General features: G+C 43.0%; 2 protein-coding genes across 2 annotated transcripts; both read left to right on the top strand.

Annotated features, from left to right (window-relative positions):
- The first annotated feature begins 5,323 nt into the window (after positions 1-5,323).
- On the top strand, positions 5,324-16,228 carry jam3a (junctional adhesion molecule 3a). The gene is made up of 9 exons (XM_060074441.1): positions 5,324-5,572; positions 10,756-10,824; positions 10,942-11,055; positions 11,292-11,444; positions 11,872-12,074; positions 12,674-12,773; positions 14,055-14,184; positions 14,586-14,637; positions 14,747-16,228. The coding sequence occupies exons 1-9, from the start codon at positions 5,368-5,370 to the stop codon at positions 14,780-14,782; spliced, it is 1,062 nt and encodes a 353-aa protein (XP_059930424.1). The 5' UTR covers positions 5,324-5,367; the 3' UTR covers positions 14,783-16,228.
- A 538-nt stretch (positions 16,229-16,766) lies between these two features.
- vps26b (VPS26, retromer complex component B) lies at positions 16,767-20,791 on the top strand. The gene is made up of 6 exons (XM_060074442.1): positions 16,767-17,491; positions 17,661-17,817; positions 18,017-18,181; positions 18,408-18,583; positions 19,070-19,212; positions 19,668-20,791. Exons 1-6 carry the CDS (start codon positions 17,269-17,271, stop codon positions 19,803-19,805), a joined length of 1,002 nt encoding a protein of 333 aa, XP_059930425.1. The 5' UTR covers positions 16,767-17,268; the 3' UTR covers positions 19,806-20,791.
- The last annotated feature ends 63 nt before the right edge of the window (positions 20,792-20,854 follow it).

Raw genomic sequence — 20,854 nt, 5'->3', positions numbered from 1 at the left:
GATGCCAATAACCACTGTCAGTGGTGGATGGCCTGGGACGGGGGGTTGACTGCTGCATGGCCAAACAAGGTCGCTGTGCACACACACCCCTGCCCGGCCCCGAGCCCGGCCCCCGGCCCAACCGTCCATCGGTGGAACACAGCTTAAACATACAGAGAGGATGACAGCCCAGCAGAGCCCTGTCTGATGACCCTCTGTGAGCCGTTGTGTAAGGTACACATTCTGTTTCCACGGTGACACTAACATTACGTAATGGCTTTGGCTGGCTGCTCCAGGCACAGAAATAGAAAGACTTGGGGTAGGGTGGTGGTGGTGCCTTTTGTGTTTTCTGTTTTTTCTGTGTCTGTGTGTGATGTCTTCCAGAAAAGGGTGACAGACTGTGGCGGAGAATAGATAAGGAGAGCTGAAATAATCTTTTATGTAAAATAGGTGTGCGCCTGTGTGTGTGTGTGCGTGTGTGTGTGTGTTTGTGTGGACCTGTGTGTGTCTGTGCATGTGTATGTGTGTATGTAAAAAGCATCCATTGTCACATATTCACCGGTCATATTCAGAAACATTACGTGAACACTGGAATTAATCAAAAAATAATAAACGACTAACTCAATATTGCAACATTCAGTAAAGGATACCATATTATAACATAATATAGTATAACATCACATAGCACAGCCTAGTCTAGTATAGTAGTGTAGCATAGTATGTTTAGTATAGTATACAGCTGAATATAGTAAACTATGGTATTGTATGGCATAGTATTTATATTGTATAGTATATTATAGAATAGTATAGCAATATGGTTTGATAAAGTATGGTATGGTATTTAGTATAGCTCATATTATAGTATAGTATCAGGACGGTGATGATCCTGGCGCGAAAAAAATCAATAATTTGAAACAATATAAAACAACAAAAATGTTTTTTATTGATTTTCAAGGCTTAGGCTGTTAGAATTTATGGCTAGAGCTGCTTTCATAGCATAGCCTGTTATTCAATAGAAGAGGTCTGCTTTCAGAAATAACAGACCACAGAATGCCAGAATTTGTCATAATAGTGTTTAAAAAAGCTGTCGAATAGATTTGAGTGAAAAAGTATAATATAGTATGGTGTGGTGCGGTTTGGTATATGGCATTCTAGAATAGTATTGTGTGAGAACTTTGTTGAAAGAAATGCGTAGGAGTCAGTTCTGACTTCTTTGCGTCATGTGTAGCCTGGGTCACACACACACACATACACACACACACACGCACACACACACACACACACACACACAACCACACTCACACACACACACTTACATGTATGTAGAGTTGCCATGGTTTCATGTATCTCCATTGTACAGTAGTCTGACGTCTGTACATTGCTACGACTAAGCCTCTTAAATATTTTCCTTTTTCATATTCGACAAATTAGATAAACATGGATAGAAAACTACCACTCCCATGTAGTACTAAACAGATTTGAATTAAACAAACCCAATTCTTCTTGCTTTGCAAAACTGAAAGTGAACGATTACATTTAGAGAACATGGAATTACATTTTTTGAGACTTTTACTTTGAAACCGATGAAACCTTAAAGCACATCCCTGTTGCAAGTCTTGATGCTTCACCTGCCGCTCATTGGAGTTGAGAAGGCTATAAATACCCAGTGTTAATTGAAGCCAATGTTCAGATCTGCCTCCTTTCACTATCCAACGTGTTAAGGAGTGAACACAGAGCCACAGCCCCTCTCTCTAACGTCAGATCCATTCAGTTAGATATGCAGTTTCTTAGTCATGAGGAGGATTATGATGACAGGACTCCAAGTTAAACATGCTGATTCTTTCAATTTTATCTGAAGAAAAACCTCAATAACCTGTGCTTTTATTTTCTAGGCCAATATTGGAATACGTCCTTTTAAGTCCTGTGCTGTGGTGCTCCCCTCTGTTGGCCAGTGTCTGATAGCACAGATGACCTTCAGCATTTTCGTGTGCATACTAAATAAAATAGCTATTATGTGGCGATTTATGTGTTATTATCGTATCCGATCTGTTGGCTTTGATTTGTTAGCTCCTGATTCAAAGCGTTTGTTTAGCCTCTAGTGAGAGAGGTGTTGCAGAAGGCAAATGGCCTGTGGGGTGTTTAGCATACGTCTTGATGAGTGTTTCTGAAGTTTTAAGCAGTAGGTCAGGATCCTGGCAATGAAACGCCCTCATCAGCTCTTCAGTCGTTGAGCTTTTGTCTCTCAAATTAAATGTCTTGTCAGCACAGTGTCATATTGGATATGAACAATAAACTGGCTTCGTTTAGTCGTTTTATGACAGCAATACATTAGTAAGAGATGGAAGTGACAATTTATTGGCTAGGTTGTATATATTTTTGAACAATGAGGATTTGAACCATTTAGAATACTTACACGGTCACTCTGGTCATTTAAACAAACCACATGTCGTAGTATAATGATATTATACCATGATATTTTTTACATGTAGGCTGTACTTGCACCACCGGCATAGATGATCGACTAACAAAGAACAAGCATTTTCTTAACAATAAGATTTAAAAAAAAATTGAAGTTTCTTCCATTAACTTGTCCGCCATGTTAGTGGCAAACATACAAGCTCGGTCTGTATCGTTGACAGTGCTGCACATTTGTTATCAATAATGTTTGCAGTGTTTTGAATCCTTGTGTTGTCATTATGTTCTTATCATTCGTTATAGCTACATGAATACCAAAATGTAATTAATCTGTGTGTTCAAAGCCGAAACAGGATCTCAGCGTTGATTTGACAGTAGATCTGGCAAAAAATGATAGATATGGTAAGAAAACATGATATTGGGATGCAGGATTTATTAACAGCAGAAATATGATGAGGTAATTAAGTGTGTTGTTTTGCAAGCATACTCTAATTTTAGCTGCAAGGAGGGAGCTGGCAGCTGCATAAAGATCTTGAAGGTTTAGGCAGGTGTCATGGCAGCGAGAGCTAACTAAGATATGTCTTTATATGGAGATTATTTGTGTGATTGAGGCATCAGTGTTAACTTAGCAATATTCTATATACTAGTAATATATATGGCATACATTGTAGCATATTGCTACACAAAATAGCAAAAGCATTAATGAATATATAATTAAAACCTGGCCAATGAAGTAGCATCAATTCTCAAGGGCTACTTTAGGCTTACGACACTATTCAGTGACACTGGACAAGTAGGCTTTGTAAAGCCTAGAAAGCAGGAGAAACCACTATGGTGCTCTGGACATTAGCTACTGTGCGTGTCTCACTAATCCCGCTGTAATGACCCACTTCCATCGGGCAGGCTGGTGGCGGCGATGGTTCATTTGGGACATTTGATTCAAAGTGCCTTATATTGATACAGGGACAGATCCATAAGGTTCAGGCTGGGGTTAAGCATCTGGCTTAAGGATGCTTTCAGTTAGGCTGGGGACATTAGGGATCGAACCCAGAACATTCTGACCGAGGGTCAAACGCTCAGAATAAAGCTATGAAGCTCTGAGTGCTGGACGTGGCCCAGCCCCTAAGAGCTGGCAGGCATCACCACAACTCAACTTTGCTTTTGGAGACCGGGGAGGAAGCCTAATGTCACAAGCTCTTGGTATTACGTGTTGAGCTGGAGAAGCCGTTGATATTTAATATTGTCATGTTTTTAACAAAAACAGCATTGTTGTATAGATTTTTCAATAGGTTACAAACGACGGCGCTCATGTGCCAGTGGATATGCCGGTATCCGGTTTCACCACCGAACTTGAGATCCGGCTGAAATCATTTTTCAAACCTGTGTGGATATTAATTACAGCAGGCATATTGAATAGAATTGTGGAAGCGTACAAAAGATTGGCACTACCTTCTCCACCAAATGGTTCCTCGGAGGAGGTATATACCACAGTACCTTGACTGACTCAATCTGTTACGTAACGATATGACTCATGTCACTGATTCTTAACCTCGTGTTTTTCAGTCCTCAGAGATCTGAGGTCATTATTTCCTCACACATATTTTTTTTGCCATCAATGGAAGGTAATGACGCAAGTTCCATTGCCTGCCTAGGATGATAATCGGGTTACCTCTTTCTCACTCCAGGGCAGAGTTGATCAATTCTGGACCCAAAATAACAGTTTGTGGTTTTACTTTGTGGTTCTTAGATGGGGAAGCTTAACAACTATAATAAGCAAGATTGTTATCAACCCTTCCCGATTGAACAACTATTCAGGTCTTGGCAGATAAAGAGAACGTAGCCTAGAATATGACAGCAATAGCCATACACATTTGATTGTTTATTAGCGTTAAAGCTAGGGCAGGCATTTTGGAGAAACCTGCCAGAGAAAACAACCTTTCGAAAGTATCCAATGGTAAAAAGAAAAAAGCCAACCCTTCTCTTCAGGCCTTCCTCCAAAGCCACACCCCCAAAATATGTGACTAGCTCGCTAGCTTTAGCAATGGCTCAGCCTTGCGGAAGACTCTGGTCATGAGAAATGAGTGCATGGGCATTACTCCTCGCAGGTAGCCCGGTAGAAAGGTAGACAGGCAGGTAAGGTAAGCCTTCAAAATATTTTATTTGGGCCGAATGAAACAACAGGATGAGCCTGTGAAAGCCAGATACTTTTTTTTATACTTTTAAATTTAGTGCACCTATTTTTTTGTAGGCTTGCTATGTAGTCCCTTTTGAGTGAGGTGTAGGCTTAATATAATATAGGACTAATATGTGTCTTCTAGAAATTTCATAATAATACGACTATGATCAATACTCTATTTATGGGTATAAACAACTACACGTAGTTATAACACGTTGTGCTAACCACATGGCACTTGGCACATATGTACGAGGCTTACATAGGTTATAAAGGAAAACGTCAGGTCAGTTGAATGAAATGCAGTGATTATCCAGTGACGTGGACCCTCCGAGGGGATATTTGATTGCACACTGCCACCTGCAGTCTAATTCGGTGAACCTGCTGCAGCCACTTCCCACTGAAATAAAAATACATTTATAATGATCATAAATAATGTTAAATGGTTTCAACCGTTTCAATTATTGAAATTGATCATACGTAGTCTGATAGGCTATAGACCTAAATTAACCGGCAGGTGCCCTAATTAAAATATTTATTTTAAACATAATATAGTTTATAAATACTTAATACATATTTTGTGAAGAAAATGTGTCATAATTCCTCAATTATGTTCTGAACAATGTCACATACGTGCATGGAGCATTTACCTGAAAAAGTCACACTGGTATAAAAACAAAATGCATTGTTTGGATTTATAAAATACTATAGCAATTGTATGGTGAGTATGGTACAGCTATTTCCGGTGGTCGATGAACCCTGTTCCGCCGCGATGCCCTTGTAGCTATGGAAACTCCTCCATGGCAACATCATCCAGCAGTCTCGCGGCGGACCCCATCCTCCTCCCATACCTCACAGAGGTGCTGACTCTCACAGAGCTCAGCCCCGCGCATGTGTGTGTGTGTGTGTGTACGTGTATGTGCAAGTGTTGTGGCCGATACATGGAAAGCTACAAGATGGCGATAGCGCGAATCATCGCTTTCATTCTCTTCTGTTCGAGCATATGTGAGTAATTTTCTCCTGGATAGCGACGAGCTGCAGGGGGGTTAGTGGCTGTGCAGTGTGCGGTCCGTGTGGTTGTAGTTGTAAATCAGAGCCCTAGCTTCTCCTCTGCTGGAGCTGTAAGCTGACGTTAGGCTCTCTGTCTGTAATCATGTTGAGGTGGATCTTCCTATTGTGGTGGTGGGGGGACGTGTCGAGGGTCTTGTTGGGCTTTTCTTCTCACGAAGGGCAATTGATTTAACTCCGCGACATTAAATATTAACTCGGTGGGTATCCGACACCCGGGCTGTGATGCTGCCCAGCGTCCCGATGCATGCCTTTCATTAATGCCTTATCCTGACAGCGCTCTAGTGGAAATGTGAAGCTACTCATAAGCATAGCGATGTTTTGCAATGCATGCAAATCGTATCTCATCACGTTGACACGTGAACCAACTGACGATAATCGATAATTCGGTAATATCTAGGTTATTAATTGTGCTTTGCTTTAAACTGAATCACCCCTTTGTACTCCGCGTTTCGTTGGCAGTAATCATACACTTCTACCAGGAGACAATGCTCCTTTAATAGCATGCTGGAGTACTGCACATCGGTGTGCCTCCGTGTGTTAACAGGTGTAGCCCCGTTGGCGTACCGTTATTTCATTCTCCTTTCCTCTCCACAGCTGGATGTGTCCATGTGGTGGGGAATGCATTTGTCTGCTGTCTCTTAACTTCTGTACGAGCCGAGCCTGACACAGTGACACACGGTTAATGAAGGCTTTACAAATGGTCTCAGAGGCTCTCAGGTCAAGGACAGACTGGAGTGAGGGATGGCTTGCCCCGTAGGAGGAGGTGGCCAGCAGCAGGTTCAATCGGTTCCGTAATGTTGTTGTTCTGCCCCACCCCTGGCAGGGCAAGCTGGGGCCAGCGAGTTTAATGGGGTGAATGTAAGTCCCCCTTCAAGTTGGCTAATGCTCTGTGATATTTCCAAATTGGCGTGACTCGTTTCTGAAGTACAAATACCCCCAACGTGACTGCGTTTGTTTTTTGCAAATGACTCATTGCTCATTAAGCATGTATGAACAGCCATCGCATGAACAGAGTTTGGAAGACAAGTTTGCAGGCTGAGTAAACAGGAGTGCGACTGCCTTTCGCCAGCGGCCACTGTGACCATCTGCTATGCTTATGCCGTAATAGTCAGCCCATACATCCCCACATAAAGTGGTACCCGACTGATTCCAGGCCTGTGTCTGTGCGGCCTGAGCCTTTAGTTGTGAGTGTTTTCAGTGCTAAAGTGATAAAGCTATAGCAGGCAAAGCTTTCTCGCTCATAATGCTCTTCTCGTATAGCTCTGCAGTTCCGAAGCTGGAATGAGATGACACCAGATTTATTTACTGACTACCGGGGGTATGTAATACACTGCGATACCGGCAGCGCTGAAGTGATTGCCAATGTGAGCCGGGTCGAGGTAGATCCAAGTCCAAAGTATCATTTGTTAGATACACAGCACCTGCCAGGGGGATTTCAGATCAGGGTTACTGGACGTGTTCATCTACTTATTAGAATATTGGTTTGAATTTGTTCGAATATGCATCGTGAAATGTTGTTGCATCAGGTTTTTCATTTTGTAGGGTGTGCATGCATAAGGAAAAAGTGGAATTTATTCATAATTGATATTATTCTTTCATATTATCCTATAGTCATAACATATCTAAAATGTTTATCGTCCTTCCTTTTACAGCATGCTATAATATGGGAAAGTTTAACAAATATGTTGTGTTAACACATCATATATTACCCAGCCCGTTGGATGTGTGGTCCTACTCTAGTCTCCATGCAGTCTCTCGATGGCTCATTTACTGATTCCGGAAATTCAAATAAGACTGAGACCAGAACCCATTGCATTTTTTAAATGGCTGTGTTGGAATGTCTGGAAAAAGGCTTTTTATAGACTACTGGATCACCACTTTGTATTGAGAATGGGAAGCCCAGTTGTTTACATGTTTTTAGTGCCTTAGACGATGGCAAAATGTGTCAATTTGATAGAACATTTCACTCCAAACAGGCCTGGTACTTTATCTATGCATTACCACAACCAGGAGATTAATAAAAAAAAAGGGCTTGCGTGGGCTGGCTTTCCTGCATGGATTATTTTTTATGTACTAGAACAGATACAGATTCATCTTTAGACCTGATTGTGTTATCAGGGTCACTATTGTGTGTATGAATGCTTTTGGTTTTGTAGGAAATATTAGCATTTAACCTATTTATAGCCATTGTTTACTGAATCATTCTTTCCCACAGCCTTGAATGTATTGTTTTATTGTTTTACTGTCTTACAAACGGGGACACAGGGTCAGGGGTGTGTTAACGAGATCCAGGCCGTCAGAAGGCCACACACTGTAGGGCTCCGTTTACAGACCTCCTAATGATCTTTTCAAGACCCACATTTTGAAAGAATTATAAATAAACTCCCAAGGCTTAAATTTTTCTTGTTTTCATATAATTGACGCCCCTTAATCTATGATCCCTAGCCTCTTAAACTAACAAAAACAAAAACAACATTTTTGAGTCATACAACTTACTTAAAGCTGGGGTTGGCAATTCTGAAAGAATCCCTCCCCCTCCCTTCAGGCCTGTCCCCAAGGCCACTCCCTCAAAGCACATGACAAGCTCGTTAGCTTCAGCAGTACCTCAGCCTAGCCTTGTGGAAGACCCCGGTCGTGGCCAATGGGTGCAGGGCAGAGTGTGCACAGGTAGCCGCCGGGTAGGTAGACAGACGGGCAGGCAAGCCAATCATTTCATTTGGGCCGGATTAAATTATTCACTGGTTTATTACAGGCTTGCGACAGCCACAGATAAAGGATATTTTGAATAAGATTATTCGATCGATTGATAGCTGTTCAACAAACATGTAAATAATGCTTGTAAAAATAAATCCCCTTCCCCAGCTTTAATGAATCACTAAAACACTGAGATGCAGAACTTTGCTGGAGGCTTCTTCTGCAGTCGTCCTATAAAGTCTGTATGATCTCTGCTTGATCTATTATCTCTCTTCTTGACTGCTTTTTATATGATGGTTTGAGTCCCCATCGAATGTGTCCATGCTGACAGATTGAACAAATCCCAGCACAGCAGTATGTCACGATCTCCTCAAATCAAACATTCAACTCTAAACAACACTGATAAAGCCTGAAGCCAATCTCTATTTTTGAAGCGCTCTTCAGCACAAGAAAACCTCAGGGCTGATTCTCCAGCCACCATGCCTGGTTGTTTCCGTGCTTACAGACCAGAACAAATCTCATCTGTATACTGGGGGGCTGTGTCTGCTGGATAAGCTATGTGTCTCCCAGGATGTCCAGTCACTGTTGGGATAAAAATAGCCCTCTCCGTGCACCGAGTGGGAAAGTCAGCGCAACGGAGACGGAAGCTGAGACCTCAGAGTCACTTTTCCGCGCCACAGCCACCACAGCTGTGCTCACAGTATGCGGTGGCAGTATGCGGGTTGTCCCCACTGTCAACAATGAGCACTTGGCCCCCACTAGGCTAGTCCCACTTTGCGCGGAGGGGGGGGGGGGGGGGGGGGTACCAGAGCTACGTGGATGCGAGGAGGCGTTATGCGCAGTGCTGCTGAGGTGATGATGTGTGAGGCGGGTGGGGGGGGTGAGGGGGTGGTGGGATAGTCTTTTTCAGAGTGCAGAAAAAAAATGCAGTCACGACATCGTCTGGGAGGGTTACTATCACAGAGCCTCCAAAATAAGCTGTGGCGGATGTTTCGACCAATTAGGAAGCCACACTGCTTATTATCGTCTAATCCAGCCCCTCATTTTGTAGCGTTCTGTGTTGTCCGACAGAGAAGGGAAAGGACCCGGTTGGGCCTGCTCTGCATGCTTGTTTTCACATGGATGTGAACCCGCTGATTACTGTATTTATGGTATTAGATTGTGAGCAGAGACTGTATTGTTTCTGCGTAATGTCCTTGAAAGGTATGCACAAACTAAGTGAAAGGCACACGGAAAGTGTACAGCGGACAGCTCTGTTTAAAAAGAATGGCAATACATTGAGTTAGGAGCAATTCATGTATGCTTAGGATCTGGGCTTGATTGCCGGTTGATGTATCATTCTACCATTGGGTTTTTTTTCTATGCTAATCCATCTGGATCGTTAAGGCATTTTGATTGAGCCAGCTTAATTTATCTACCATGAGGCCTTTTAGATCTGGCTTTTAAGAAACAAACCTTGCCACAAGGAGTGCCTTTGGAACTGAAGCATCAACTAAATAGGTTACTTAACAACAACAACTAGGATCTAGGTCTAGGTTTGGGTGCCTTTTAATTCCAGGCCTTTAGGGGAAAACAGGAAAGCAGATTAACATAAATGTGATTGTTCTGTTTTGGGCCCATGTTTTTTTGCTAAGCAGTTCATTTACATGCATCCTCGCTCACTGTGCGTTGCGTCATAAATTCCCCCTCTCTTTCACGCAAGCCTCCGTACTGAACCGGAATTGCTGAATAAAGAATTAATTTGATCGCTTCGAACCGGGAAATAATCCCTCCGTTGAAAGGAAGACACTAATATGCTGAAACTAAAAACAGTACCGTTGTCCAGCCAAGTTATCCTGGTCGACAAACAATACTTTTTGAGCTGACTCGGGGAGAAAAATAGAAAACAAACAAAACATGGCAGTAATTATATTCCAAACCCCGTAATAGATCTGTAAGGTCCCTTGTTTAATTCATCAGCCGGGAGTACATCGGCACACAGTCTGCAAGGCTCCTCCACGATGTTTCTTTCATGAGGGTATAAAGCGGTGTGTACATTTGTTACAATTAACAAAAAACATGCTTCCATACACATTTTTAACATCATTCTTAACCGCCACAGACAATGAAAAGCTGCTGCATTTTGTGATATTTTTAGGGTACAGAGCCTGGGACTATTTTGTGGGCATTTAGTGTTTCATGATTGCACCATTTACCCATTCAGCCCCAGGTGTTATTCTCTTGGGATACAATTGGAACGTGATTAATGGGCTCTGGTTACATAAATCACATCTCAGGGCCCTAACTCAACAGATCTTCTGTTGTCAGTCACTCAGTACTTTAATTCAACAAATCTGATCTGTTAATTCCTCTGGATAGACTGACAGCTGTCTGCCATATGGAGCCATAACCATCTTCCTGTGTTTTTGTCTTTCTATTCGCAGGCCACGTGCCATCTCTCGCTGTTATTCTCCGGACGACAGACAAGATTGTGTGGGCAAATGAGTTTGAGCGTAAGCTTCTGTAACAATCCGTCCGTTCCCCTCCTGCCCAAAGTAGCTTTTGTTGTTCCGGTTGGTTTGCTGATATCTTTTGTCTTTCCTTTCCTCTCTCTCTCCCCGCTTCCACAGCCATTGAGCTGACCTGCTTAATAGAATCCATCTCCACCAACAATCCCCGGATCGAATGGAAGAAGATCAAGAACGGCATTCCCAGTTATGTGTACTTCCAGAATCGGATATCTGGTAGGAGGCACTTGTTTGAAACGTTTCTTTTCACAAAAAGATAAATCCCTCAGTCAGCAGCATCACAGGAAACCTCTTGGCACCGCTGTTCTGAGCTGAAGCGGCCCCTTCTCAGGCCCACATTGTGATGGGGCAGTGGGCAGTGAATTCCCCCGTTGATCCGTCGCGGGGACACGCTGTGTATTTCAATGAGTGGTTTTGTTCCTTGTCCCCCCCCGCCCCCCCTCCCCCCCCAGGCGACTTGGAGCACAGGGCACAGCTCAGAGAACCGGCAAACATCCTGATCTTCAACGCCACCCGCACCGACACCGCCGAGTACCGCTGCGAGGTGGCGGCCATCGACGACCAGAGACACTTTGACGAGATCCTCATCAACCTCGCCGTGAGAGGTACTGTTACCATAGTACTGTACTGCACTGCAGTGTGCTGTACTGTACTGCACTGCACTGCGGTGCACTGCACTGTACTGGACTGTGGTGCACGTCGGAGGAAACATTGAGGGTCCTTGCAACCTTTTGTACAGCCAGACTACAGGGCCCTACTGCTGTCAGAAGGGCAGTATAACATGGACATTCTGTACAGTGAAGTTCTTATGATATTAAGGCAAAATAAGACAAAAAGGAGTTAGGATGACTGCAATAAAAAATAAGCTAGTAAAGAATTTTATAGTAAAATAAAATGTTATATATGAGCTGTAGGTGCATACATTTAAATGTGCAGATGCATAAAGTGAAGAGTGCAGGTAAAGGCTGGCTGATGCTGTCCAGTGAAGGGTGGTCAGGCTTCAGGGTGAGTAAAGGCGTTCCCTCCCCGCAGTGAGGCCGGTGGTGCCGCGCTGCAGCGTCCCGGACGCCGTCACCGTGGGAACGTCCTCGGAGCTGCGCTGCCTGGAGAACGAGGGCTTCCCCGCAGCGCAGTACCGCTGGTTCCACAACAACGAGGAGCTGCCCCTGGACCCCAAGACCAGCCCCCGGCTCATCAACTCCTCCTACACCATCAACCAGGACACCGGCAGCCTGGTGGGTGCTGGGGGGGAACCAGACTAATGGAGGCGCCTTCGTGGGCGGAGTAGCGTTTTGGCTCGGTGGTTTGGCTCCAAGCAGAACAGGAAACTGGGTTTGATCCCCAATGTCTGCAGGCTGTCGAAAAGGGTTTTGTCTTTAGTTATTAGTGAGGTTTAATACAATTAATATAATACAATTATGAATTATAGTATTATTACATTAGTACTTATTACTCGCTAGATACAGTGTTCTCTTTTATTTTCTAAGGTTTTTATCTTTTTAGGGTAGAGTGAGATACACAGGAAGGTATGGGAGAGAGAGGGGAGGACATGTAGCAAAGGACCACGGGCAGGGATCAAACCCCCGTCACTTCGGTAAGGACTGGGCCTTAATTGTACGCGCTCTCTACCCACTGAACCACTGGGGTGCCCCAGACACAGTATTCAATATCTAGTTACTATTGTATTTCAGGCGGGAGTTGAACCACCTAGCGACTGCACTACACTGTGAAATGTTCATTGTTTCTATATTCTGGTGTGCATCCCCTGCAATAAGAGCCAGTCAATGGAACGTAAAACAAGTTATGTTATTGTGGGAAAATGTCCTCTCGGCAGAAATTCCGTCGGGTGAAGAAGGACGATGCGGGAGAATACTACTGCCAGGCCAAGAACGACGCTGGTCACGCCCAGTGCCCCCCGCAGAAGATGGAAGTCTGTGAGTGGTCCCACACCCATTCCCCTTGGTGTCAGGACTGGGTGATCCTCTGTTACCTCCTTTCCACCAACGCAAACCCGGTGTGCTGGTGCTTGTGCTGGTTCAGTGTGGGTTCTACACACCAACCTCCCAAGGACCAGCTTGGTTTTTCCGAGACTTTAGGGCTAGAGTAGAGGCACGTCTATGCGTCAGCATACGACACTGTTGTCCTAGCACCGCATCAGGACGTTAAAATTAACGCCCTAATTAACGTGTTAAAATTACGCTGACCCAATACTAGACTTCACTGGTTCTCGTTTCTGGACCAGCTTGGAGTTGGTACTGAGTTGGAACTTGTTCTTCTGGCCGGGAGCCAGGATTATATATGTGGAAAAGCCAAGAACAGGTTTGAGATTGGCACTGGCTCCGAACCAGCACTGGAACCGCGTTGGTGGAAAAAGGGGTATGTGTGAGTGCTGGGGAGTGAACTGCTTCCAGGTCGCCGAGTCTGGTTCAGAAGGTGCGTCTTGCTTCACTCGTGAGCGTAAGCACTGGGCTCAGCCAGCTCTTAATAACATTACTGGCACTAACAGTGTGTTATGTAATGACATCATAACACTTAGCCTGATACATTTACACATATATCCATTAAACGCTATACTAGTTTGAATAGATGTGTACAATAATAAGATACAAATCCATATGCCATTAAATAATGCTTCTTAGTTAAGTATGGTCTCTTTGCACGTATCGTACATTCAAGGTGTACAAATTCTTCATAAAAATTGCATCCAAGTCCCAAATTAATTTTAAATTCAATTACTCCACAACGTGCCTGTAGAAAAACATGCAATAGTGAAGAATGAAGTGATTCTTAAATCAACATGTTCTCTAATCGTATAATGACCATAGGGAATAAAGGGGAGTGATAATCATTTGGAGATACAGCCTCACAGTGGGAATAACTATAATCCATATAATCCATGCCAGACCAACTATAAATACACACAGTCACCTTAGTGGAACTAAGCACAAGCTCACTTGTAGCCTCCGCAAAATATAAGCTTAGAGCCTGAGACTTTAGATTGGCTGAATGCCTTTGAACGATTCCTCAACTGCCAATCAAAAAGAAGAAAAGATTTTAAACTAAAAATAATTTGAATTCCTAACAGAACGTAAAGTATAATGTTCAAGCCTTTTCATACTTTACTTGATCATGCAACCATTTGAATCATTTTAACTTAAGCAAATGTATTAAAATGTTTTGTTTTATCTGACACATATTTTTTCGTACTATTCTAGATGATATTGACATCGTTGGGATATTCCTGAAGTCATTGGCTGCATTTGTTGCGTTCATCTGTATAACTGTTGGCATTTGTCATGCCCACAAACATGGATGTTTCTCCAGCAAAGATCACAGTGATAATAAGTAAGTGACGCATTCAAATCACCAAATATATATCAGTAAACTCTTATACCAAGAGATTGGTCACTGCCAAAGAAGTAGCTGCTTTTAAGGGACATCCAGTCTTTTCTAAACACACAATGGACATTATTTTACATCAAAAAAGAAAAAATGTCGGAATTTGAACCTATAGTCAGAAGACACTTGTTAATGTAGATCCTCTTGTTAACCAAACAGTGTTCGGTTATAATCATGATCATATTATCAACTTTCAAATCAGCCTTTTCAACTCATATGTTTAGTTCACACATGTGTTTCAGAGCACGATAGGAAGTAATTGCAATCCTAGCTGACTAGAAGTAGGATAGAGGCTGGCTTCTTATTCCAACATAAGTCTAAGTAAAACTCGACCTCTGTAATTTCAGCTACAAAACACCCGGCCACGAGCATGGGGTGGTTTACGGCGATCCAGACGAGGTACAGATTGACCTTCACTATCTCAATGTTTCATATACAAACAGCTTTTAGATTGTTGCAGTATAATTACGATTTATGCTAATTACATTGTCTTTGTTTTTCGACGCAGGGTCATTTTCGACACAAGTCGTCATTCGTCATATGAGGGGGCACAGAATTCATCCGAGTCTGTACGACAAACAAGACAAATCTATATCAATCGGGTGGGGGGGAAGTGGTCCGCATTATCAAATATGAAGTATTATGGCACATGAGCTAGGGCTCCTTAGGCACAACTTACTGGCCTTCGTTATATATATCTACAAATATACAAGTATTACTGAGTACATAATAACTTTGAATCTTTGTAATACCATTTATCCCAGTATGCTACAACTCAAAATGTTATATCAATTCTAAAAAAAACGAAAGTCGTCTTTCAACATTTAACAACGAGGGGGGGCGTGTGAAGGAAGCAGAATAGAGTGGCGAAGTCACGCCCCTTCCGATTGAGCCCATGGTGGGACCTATGAGATCGAAAAACATGAATGGGTTTCAATAATTACTTTCTCTCCATTGAAACCCATTCATATTTTTCTATCTCATCGGTCCCATGGGCTCTACCGGAAGAGGCGTGACTTCGCCACTAAATGAAAATGAGCCAACGGTACGACGGCAGCGACCGGTCCGTCCCGGCAGGACATTAGAGCCGCATCATCAGCACACACTTCTCCAGAGCACAGAGATACAAACACATCAAAACGTTGCCAAAGTAATATTAGTTGATTTCACAACTACAATGCATTTTGTTTCATTTAGCTTTTCTTACTTTGCAAGAGAACGTTTTATTGCACAACTTACTAGCTTCCTTTTAAAGCTGTGACCTTTTTCTGTCGGGGCAACAGTCTGACCATGGAAGAAACAGTGAGTTATTTTTCTTCAGGAAGGTTTTGAACAAATCCTCTTTTTTATCTCAACAACTTTATACTCCTGAAATTGTTTTCCAAAAAAAGTTTTATTTTCTATAACATTTCACAAATGTAACACATCTTCGGTTCTTGTATATTGTTACTACGCAGGTAATTAGTAGCATAATATAGGCCAATTTATTGGCCGATGTATTGATTGATAAGTTGTAGGTATGTCTGAGTGTAACAACTACAATGAATTTGACTACATATACCACAATGCTGCAGCTCACTACGTACTATGAACATGGTAAAGAGTGCTGTTTTTGTGTATAAGTGACCTTCTGTGCTTTACTAATTATTTTGTGAATATTGGACATATTGTCCAGTTTTTGAATCAATATTAAATGTACAAAGACATTTCTTGTTGTTATTTTTTTCATGCATTGGCAGCATACTTATGTACATATGGCAATAAAAACTGTTTGTTGAACATAGAGTTACAAAACGTATTAATCTGTGTGTATCTGCAGTATTAAACTTGTCATTCATCGGTTACAGTTCATCTTCTGAAACAATAGGTGTCAGTGTTGGAAGTCTTCTAGAATGATCTGTGTAATAAGTAACTCAGGAACTGTTGTTCATTTGATATTATTGTAAAATGTTTTGATTTGTTACTATTAAATACATTTTTAATTGGAGAATTGCTTTGCTCAGCTTTTTAACATTGTGGGAACCCAAAGTTAACATGAGATTGAATGGTTAATTCTATTTTGGTATAGAGCTCCACATTTATAATGAGTACCAAAATGACTACATCCGCAGTTAATGCGATCATACATAATATGAATACATTTTTCCGAAAAACCTTTTCATGACAGGAAAGACGAAGACAATGAAGACAATTCAATTCAAATTTCAGACTAAAGACATTATAATGCCAGGATAGATGTTCTGTGGATGTGGATGCGACAGTGGATGTGATTGCTAATATGGATGTGGATGTGGATGCTACCATAGATGTGGATGTGGATGCTACACCTGGATGTGGATTCTAGTATGCTACACCTGGATGTGGAAGATACACAAGGATTGTGAATGTTACAAATGGATGTGGATGATACCATGGATGTGGATAGTACACAAGGATGTGAATGCTACAAATGCATTAATGGAGAGAATCGTCGCGACATTATGTAAATCACGATCCGCGCCGAAGCACCTGTGCTTTTATTTTGAAAGGATCCCCCGGAAGTACTCGCTTCAACAGACCATTGCTACTTCCTGACCATTTGACAACATTTACTCTGCAGATGTAATTTCAACACACGACAGATCGCGTCAATCTGCCAAGAGAGTTCCCCATCCTGACCGATGTAACCACCGGGGTCGTCGACTCTCTGATGGACGCACGGCGTCCGGATCCGCACGCCTCTGTCTGTCGACGCTAGTCTCCCCCATCCGAGACATCCGAGACACCACCATGGAAGTAGGGAAGATGTTCTTCTAATTTGACTCTTGATCTCCTCCTGGTTGACCGCTGAGTGCACGTCTGGTCCGGTACCCAGGGGTAGCTTCTACATCTACAGGTCTATGTTAGTCTATGTTGTCCTCTCGTTCTTCAGGAGTAAGGTCATAGAGCTGCGATAGATACTTTTGCAAACAAGTCCATCCAGACTGGCTAGTTAGAGGCCATAAGAGGCTCATACCGACGTGTGTACAGGGTGAACCGCCAGGGAGGACGATGAGTTTCTTTAGTTTTGGTCAAAGTGCAGAAATCGATGTGGTGTTGAATGACGCCGAGACGAGGAAGAAGGCTGAACACAAGACAGAAGATGGGAAGAAGGACAAGTACTTTCTGTTCTACGATGGGGAGACGGTGAGTGGGAAGGTGAACGTCACTCTGAAGAACCCCGGGAAGAGGCTGGAGCACCAGGGGATCAAGATCGAGTTTGTGGGCCAGATAGGTGTGTGTGTGTGTGTAGGTTGATCATGCGTTTTGCACCTTTCCTTTACCCCTGACGTTTCTTGTTTGTCGACATTGTTCTCTGAGCTCGTACCCCTGTTGCCTTCATAGTCAACAGCAGGATGTTGGAAAACCAAGATTTGATTTATGATATTTGCTTGTATCCACAGAGCTGTACTACGACAGAGGGAACCATCATGAGTTTGTGTCTCTGGTCAAAGACTTGGCCAGACCCGGCGAGATCACCCAGTCCCAGACCTTTGACTTTGAGTTCACTCATGTTGAGAAGCCATACGAGTCCTACACCGGCCAGAACGTCAAGCTCAGGTACTGAGAAGGAAGCAAAACATTCACTGTTGTATTCAAACATTAACATCCTTCACTTAATCTGTCACTTGGTAACTATATTTCACTATTCACCATGGTGCCTTGACAAGAGAGAGGCAGTTTATCCAAAGTCCACCTAGTCAAATGTTTTTTTTGTGTGGGGACTTCTAGACATGAATGTGTTTGGTTTTATTTACAGGTACTTCCTACGAGCGACGGTCAGCAGAAGAATGAACGACATCAGTAAAGAGATGGACATCGTGGTCCACACTCTGAGCACCTACCCAGAGCTAAACTCGTCTATTAAGATGGAAGTGGGGATTGAAGACTGCCTCCACATTGAATTTGAGTACAACAAATCCAAGTGAGTCTCAAGAAAAAAAAAGTTAGATAGATTAGAAAGATAAGATAATTATTGACGATTTAAGATTAGATTGATACTTGCAGACCATAATGCCCAGCATTTCTAACAATATTTAAGTGTCAGCTTCAATGTGTCTAATAATAATGATCACTACTATATATTGTATAAACATTTGGAAGACCCTTGAGATTTCCATGCATCAAATTTTGATTCTGCACCGTCACAGGTATCATCTGAAAGATGTGATCGTGGGGAAGATCTACTTCCTACTGGTGAGGATCAAGATCAAGCATATGGAGATTGACATTATAAAGCGCGAGACCACTGGCACAGGACCGAGCGTGTACCACGAAAACGACACCATCGCCAAGTACGAGATCATGGACGGGGCGCCAGTAAGAGGTGAGTGGCACAGAAACCAGTTAGTTCCTCATCAGTGGTGTCGGTAATGAGACTTGACTTGTTTATTCATGATTCATGGTGTTGGTAGGTAAGATTAAAGAGCTGTAGAGCGAGTGCATGAGAGAGAAAGATTTTAAAATGAAACAAACGTCAGAAATGAGCAGCAAGTGTATGGATTTTAGAGATAAATATAGATCGACTCAGAGGCAGGCGCAGTCAGCTCCACAACCGATAACTGTTTTTACACTTGAATACACAAATTACTTATAGCCCAATTATTTCATTTTATTGTAGGACGATGTTTTAATGTCGAGCACTTTGAGTCTGCCTTGTGTATGAAAAGTGCTATATAAATAAAGTTGCCTTAAATCTTACAGAACCTTTAAATTCATGGAAGCTATTTATGTATTTTAGGATAGTTTATTTTTCATTGTATCTGCTCTGTAATAGACTGTGGCTCTCTATTGAAACTGTCACCGATCACAGGGGAGTCCATCCCAATCCGGTTGTTTCTGGCCGGCTACGAGATGACACCGACCATGAGAGACATCAACAAGAAGTTCTCAGTGCGCTACTACCTGAACCTGGTTCTGATCGACGAGGAGGAGAGGCGCTACTTCAAACAGCAGGTACCGAGTTTCTGGCACATCAGCATTGTAATACATAGACCAAGAGTGGGAATTAAACTACCAACCCCCGTCCGCGTCACGGCCTAGCACTGGGGACCGCACGTAATCCGATACAACGGTTTTGGGAATAAGCCGGTTGTGTAGGAGCTGAAACGTCGCTATTTTACATTAACTTTATTAAACAGACGCTTTTATCTAAAGCGACTGAAGATGGTTCACACACACATTCACACACCGACTGCGGAGTCAACCATGCAAGGCGACAGCCAGCTTGTCGGGAGCGGGTGAGGTGTCCGCTAGGAGGAGCCGGGGATCGAACTAGACACCTTCCACTCACAAGTCAACCACCTAACTCCTGAGCTAAGCCCTCCAGCTATGTATACGATTTAGCCATTTTCAGACGGGAGACTTGTTATCGATCACCGGTTGACTGTGTCGCCCCCGCTGTCCTCCAGGAGATCACGCTGTGGAGGAAGGGCGACGTGGTGAGGAAGAGCATGTCCCAGCAGGCCGTCATCGGGGCCCAGAGGTTCGAGGGCTCGGCCGCGTCCGAGAGCGCACTGGAGCAGGCGGCGAGGGAGGAGAGCGGCTAGCCCCCCCCCCCCCCCCGGAGGAACGGAGGTGTCTGGTGGACTGAGGGTCGGTCTGGTTCCCTCCACCCACCACCAGGTGTTACCAGCTGTCTGGCATGTTTTGGCTGCTTGGGGGGGGGGGAAGCCGGGCTTTATGTGCACAATAGAGGAAAACAACTGAGAGAAGCGGAGTGGATGAGCCATTTTACGTGGCTTGGGTTGCAGGTCTTGTTCTTGTTCGTTTACTTTTTTTGGGGGGGGGGGGGGGGACTAATCATGTTACAGCTTCCTGTGGTTGAAGTCTGAGATTCTGCTTTTCACTCTCAAGTGACCGATTTGTTTTGTTTGTCATCTCACGTCACATTCTAACACGTTCCGTTCTGTAAATTAATTTGTATGAAACTTACTCTTTTGTCCGAATGATTTAGTTGTAAAAAAATGTCAAAAGAAATTTAGACATTACACATTTAATCATTCAACCACCACATTTAACGTCATTCCTAATGTTTTAAGGTCAAGAGAACCAATAACTTTGCACTTCTATTTCTTGCTAAATATATCGTTTCCTCTTATGTATTGTTTTGTGTCCTACGAGAAATAACTGGAGCGCATTTGTTTCTGTCAGCCCCTTGTCCTAAAAATCAAGGGATTCAGTATTATCCTATCGATTATGATTTGTACATAAGAGCAGTGACCGTCTATCGCTTGTGATTGACCTTGCAGTGCATAGTGCCACAACATGACCATCGACATGCTTTACCTCAGCATTCCACCGGTATTAGAAGAGGGTGTCTATGTGCTTGTATTTAAGGCCTCGTGTTCTGTATCTTCCACATTAGAAACTACTGAAGTGGTGCCTAATTGTACCTAGCAAATTAAATCCTCTTGGCTACCATATTTTAGTATTTTAACCCGGAAGGTGTACAATAGATCGACTTTCTCTTTTGCTAAATACTAATCATGTATTCCTTGTCCCACAAAACTATAAATAAATTGATGCCAAATGACTTCGGAGCATCTTTTCCACATATATGCCTGATGCCGTCCTCTGTGAATGTGCTGCCTGTGTT

The sequence above is a fragment of the Gadus macrocephalus genome, chromosome 16 (assembly GCF_031168955.1).
Source record: "Gadus macrocephalus chromosome 16, ASM3116895v1".
NCBI lineage: Eukaryota > Metazoa > Chordata > Actinopteri > Gadiformes > Gadidae > Gadus > Gadus macrocephalus.
Note: the sequence above shows the minus strand (reverse complement) of the source record. Positions and strands in the feature narration are given on the sequence as shown.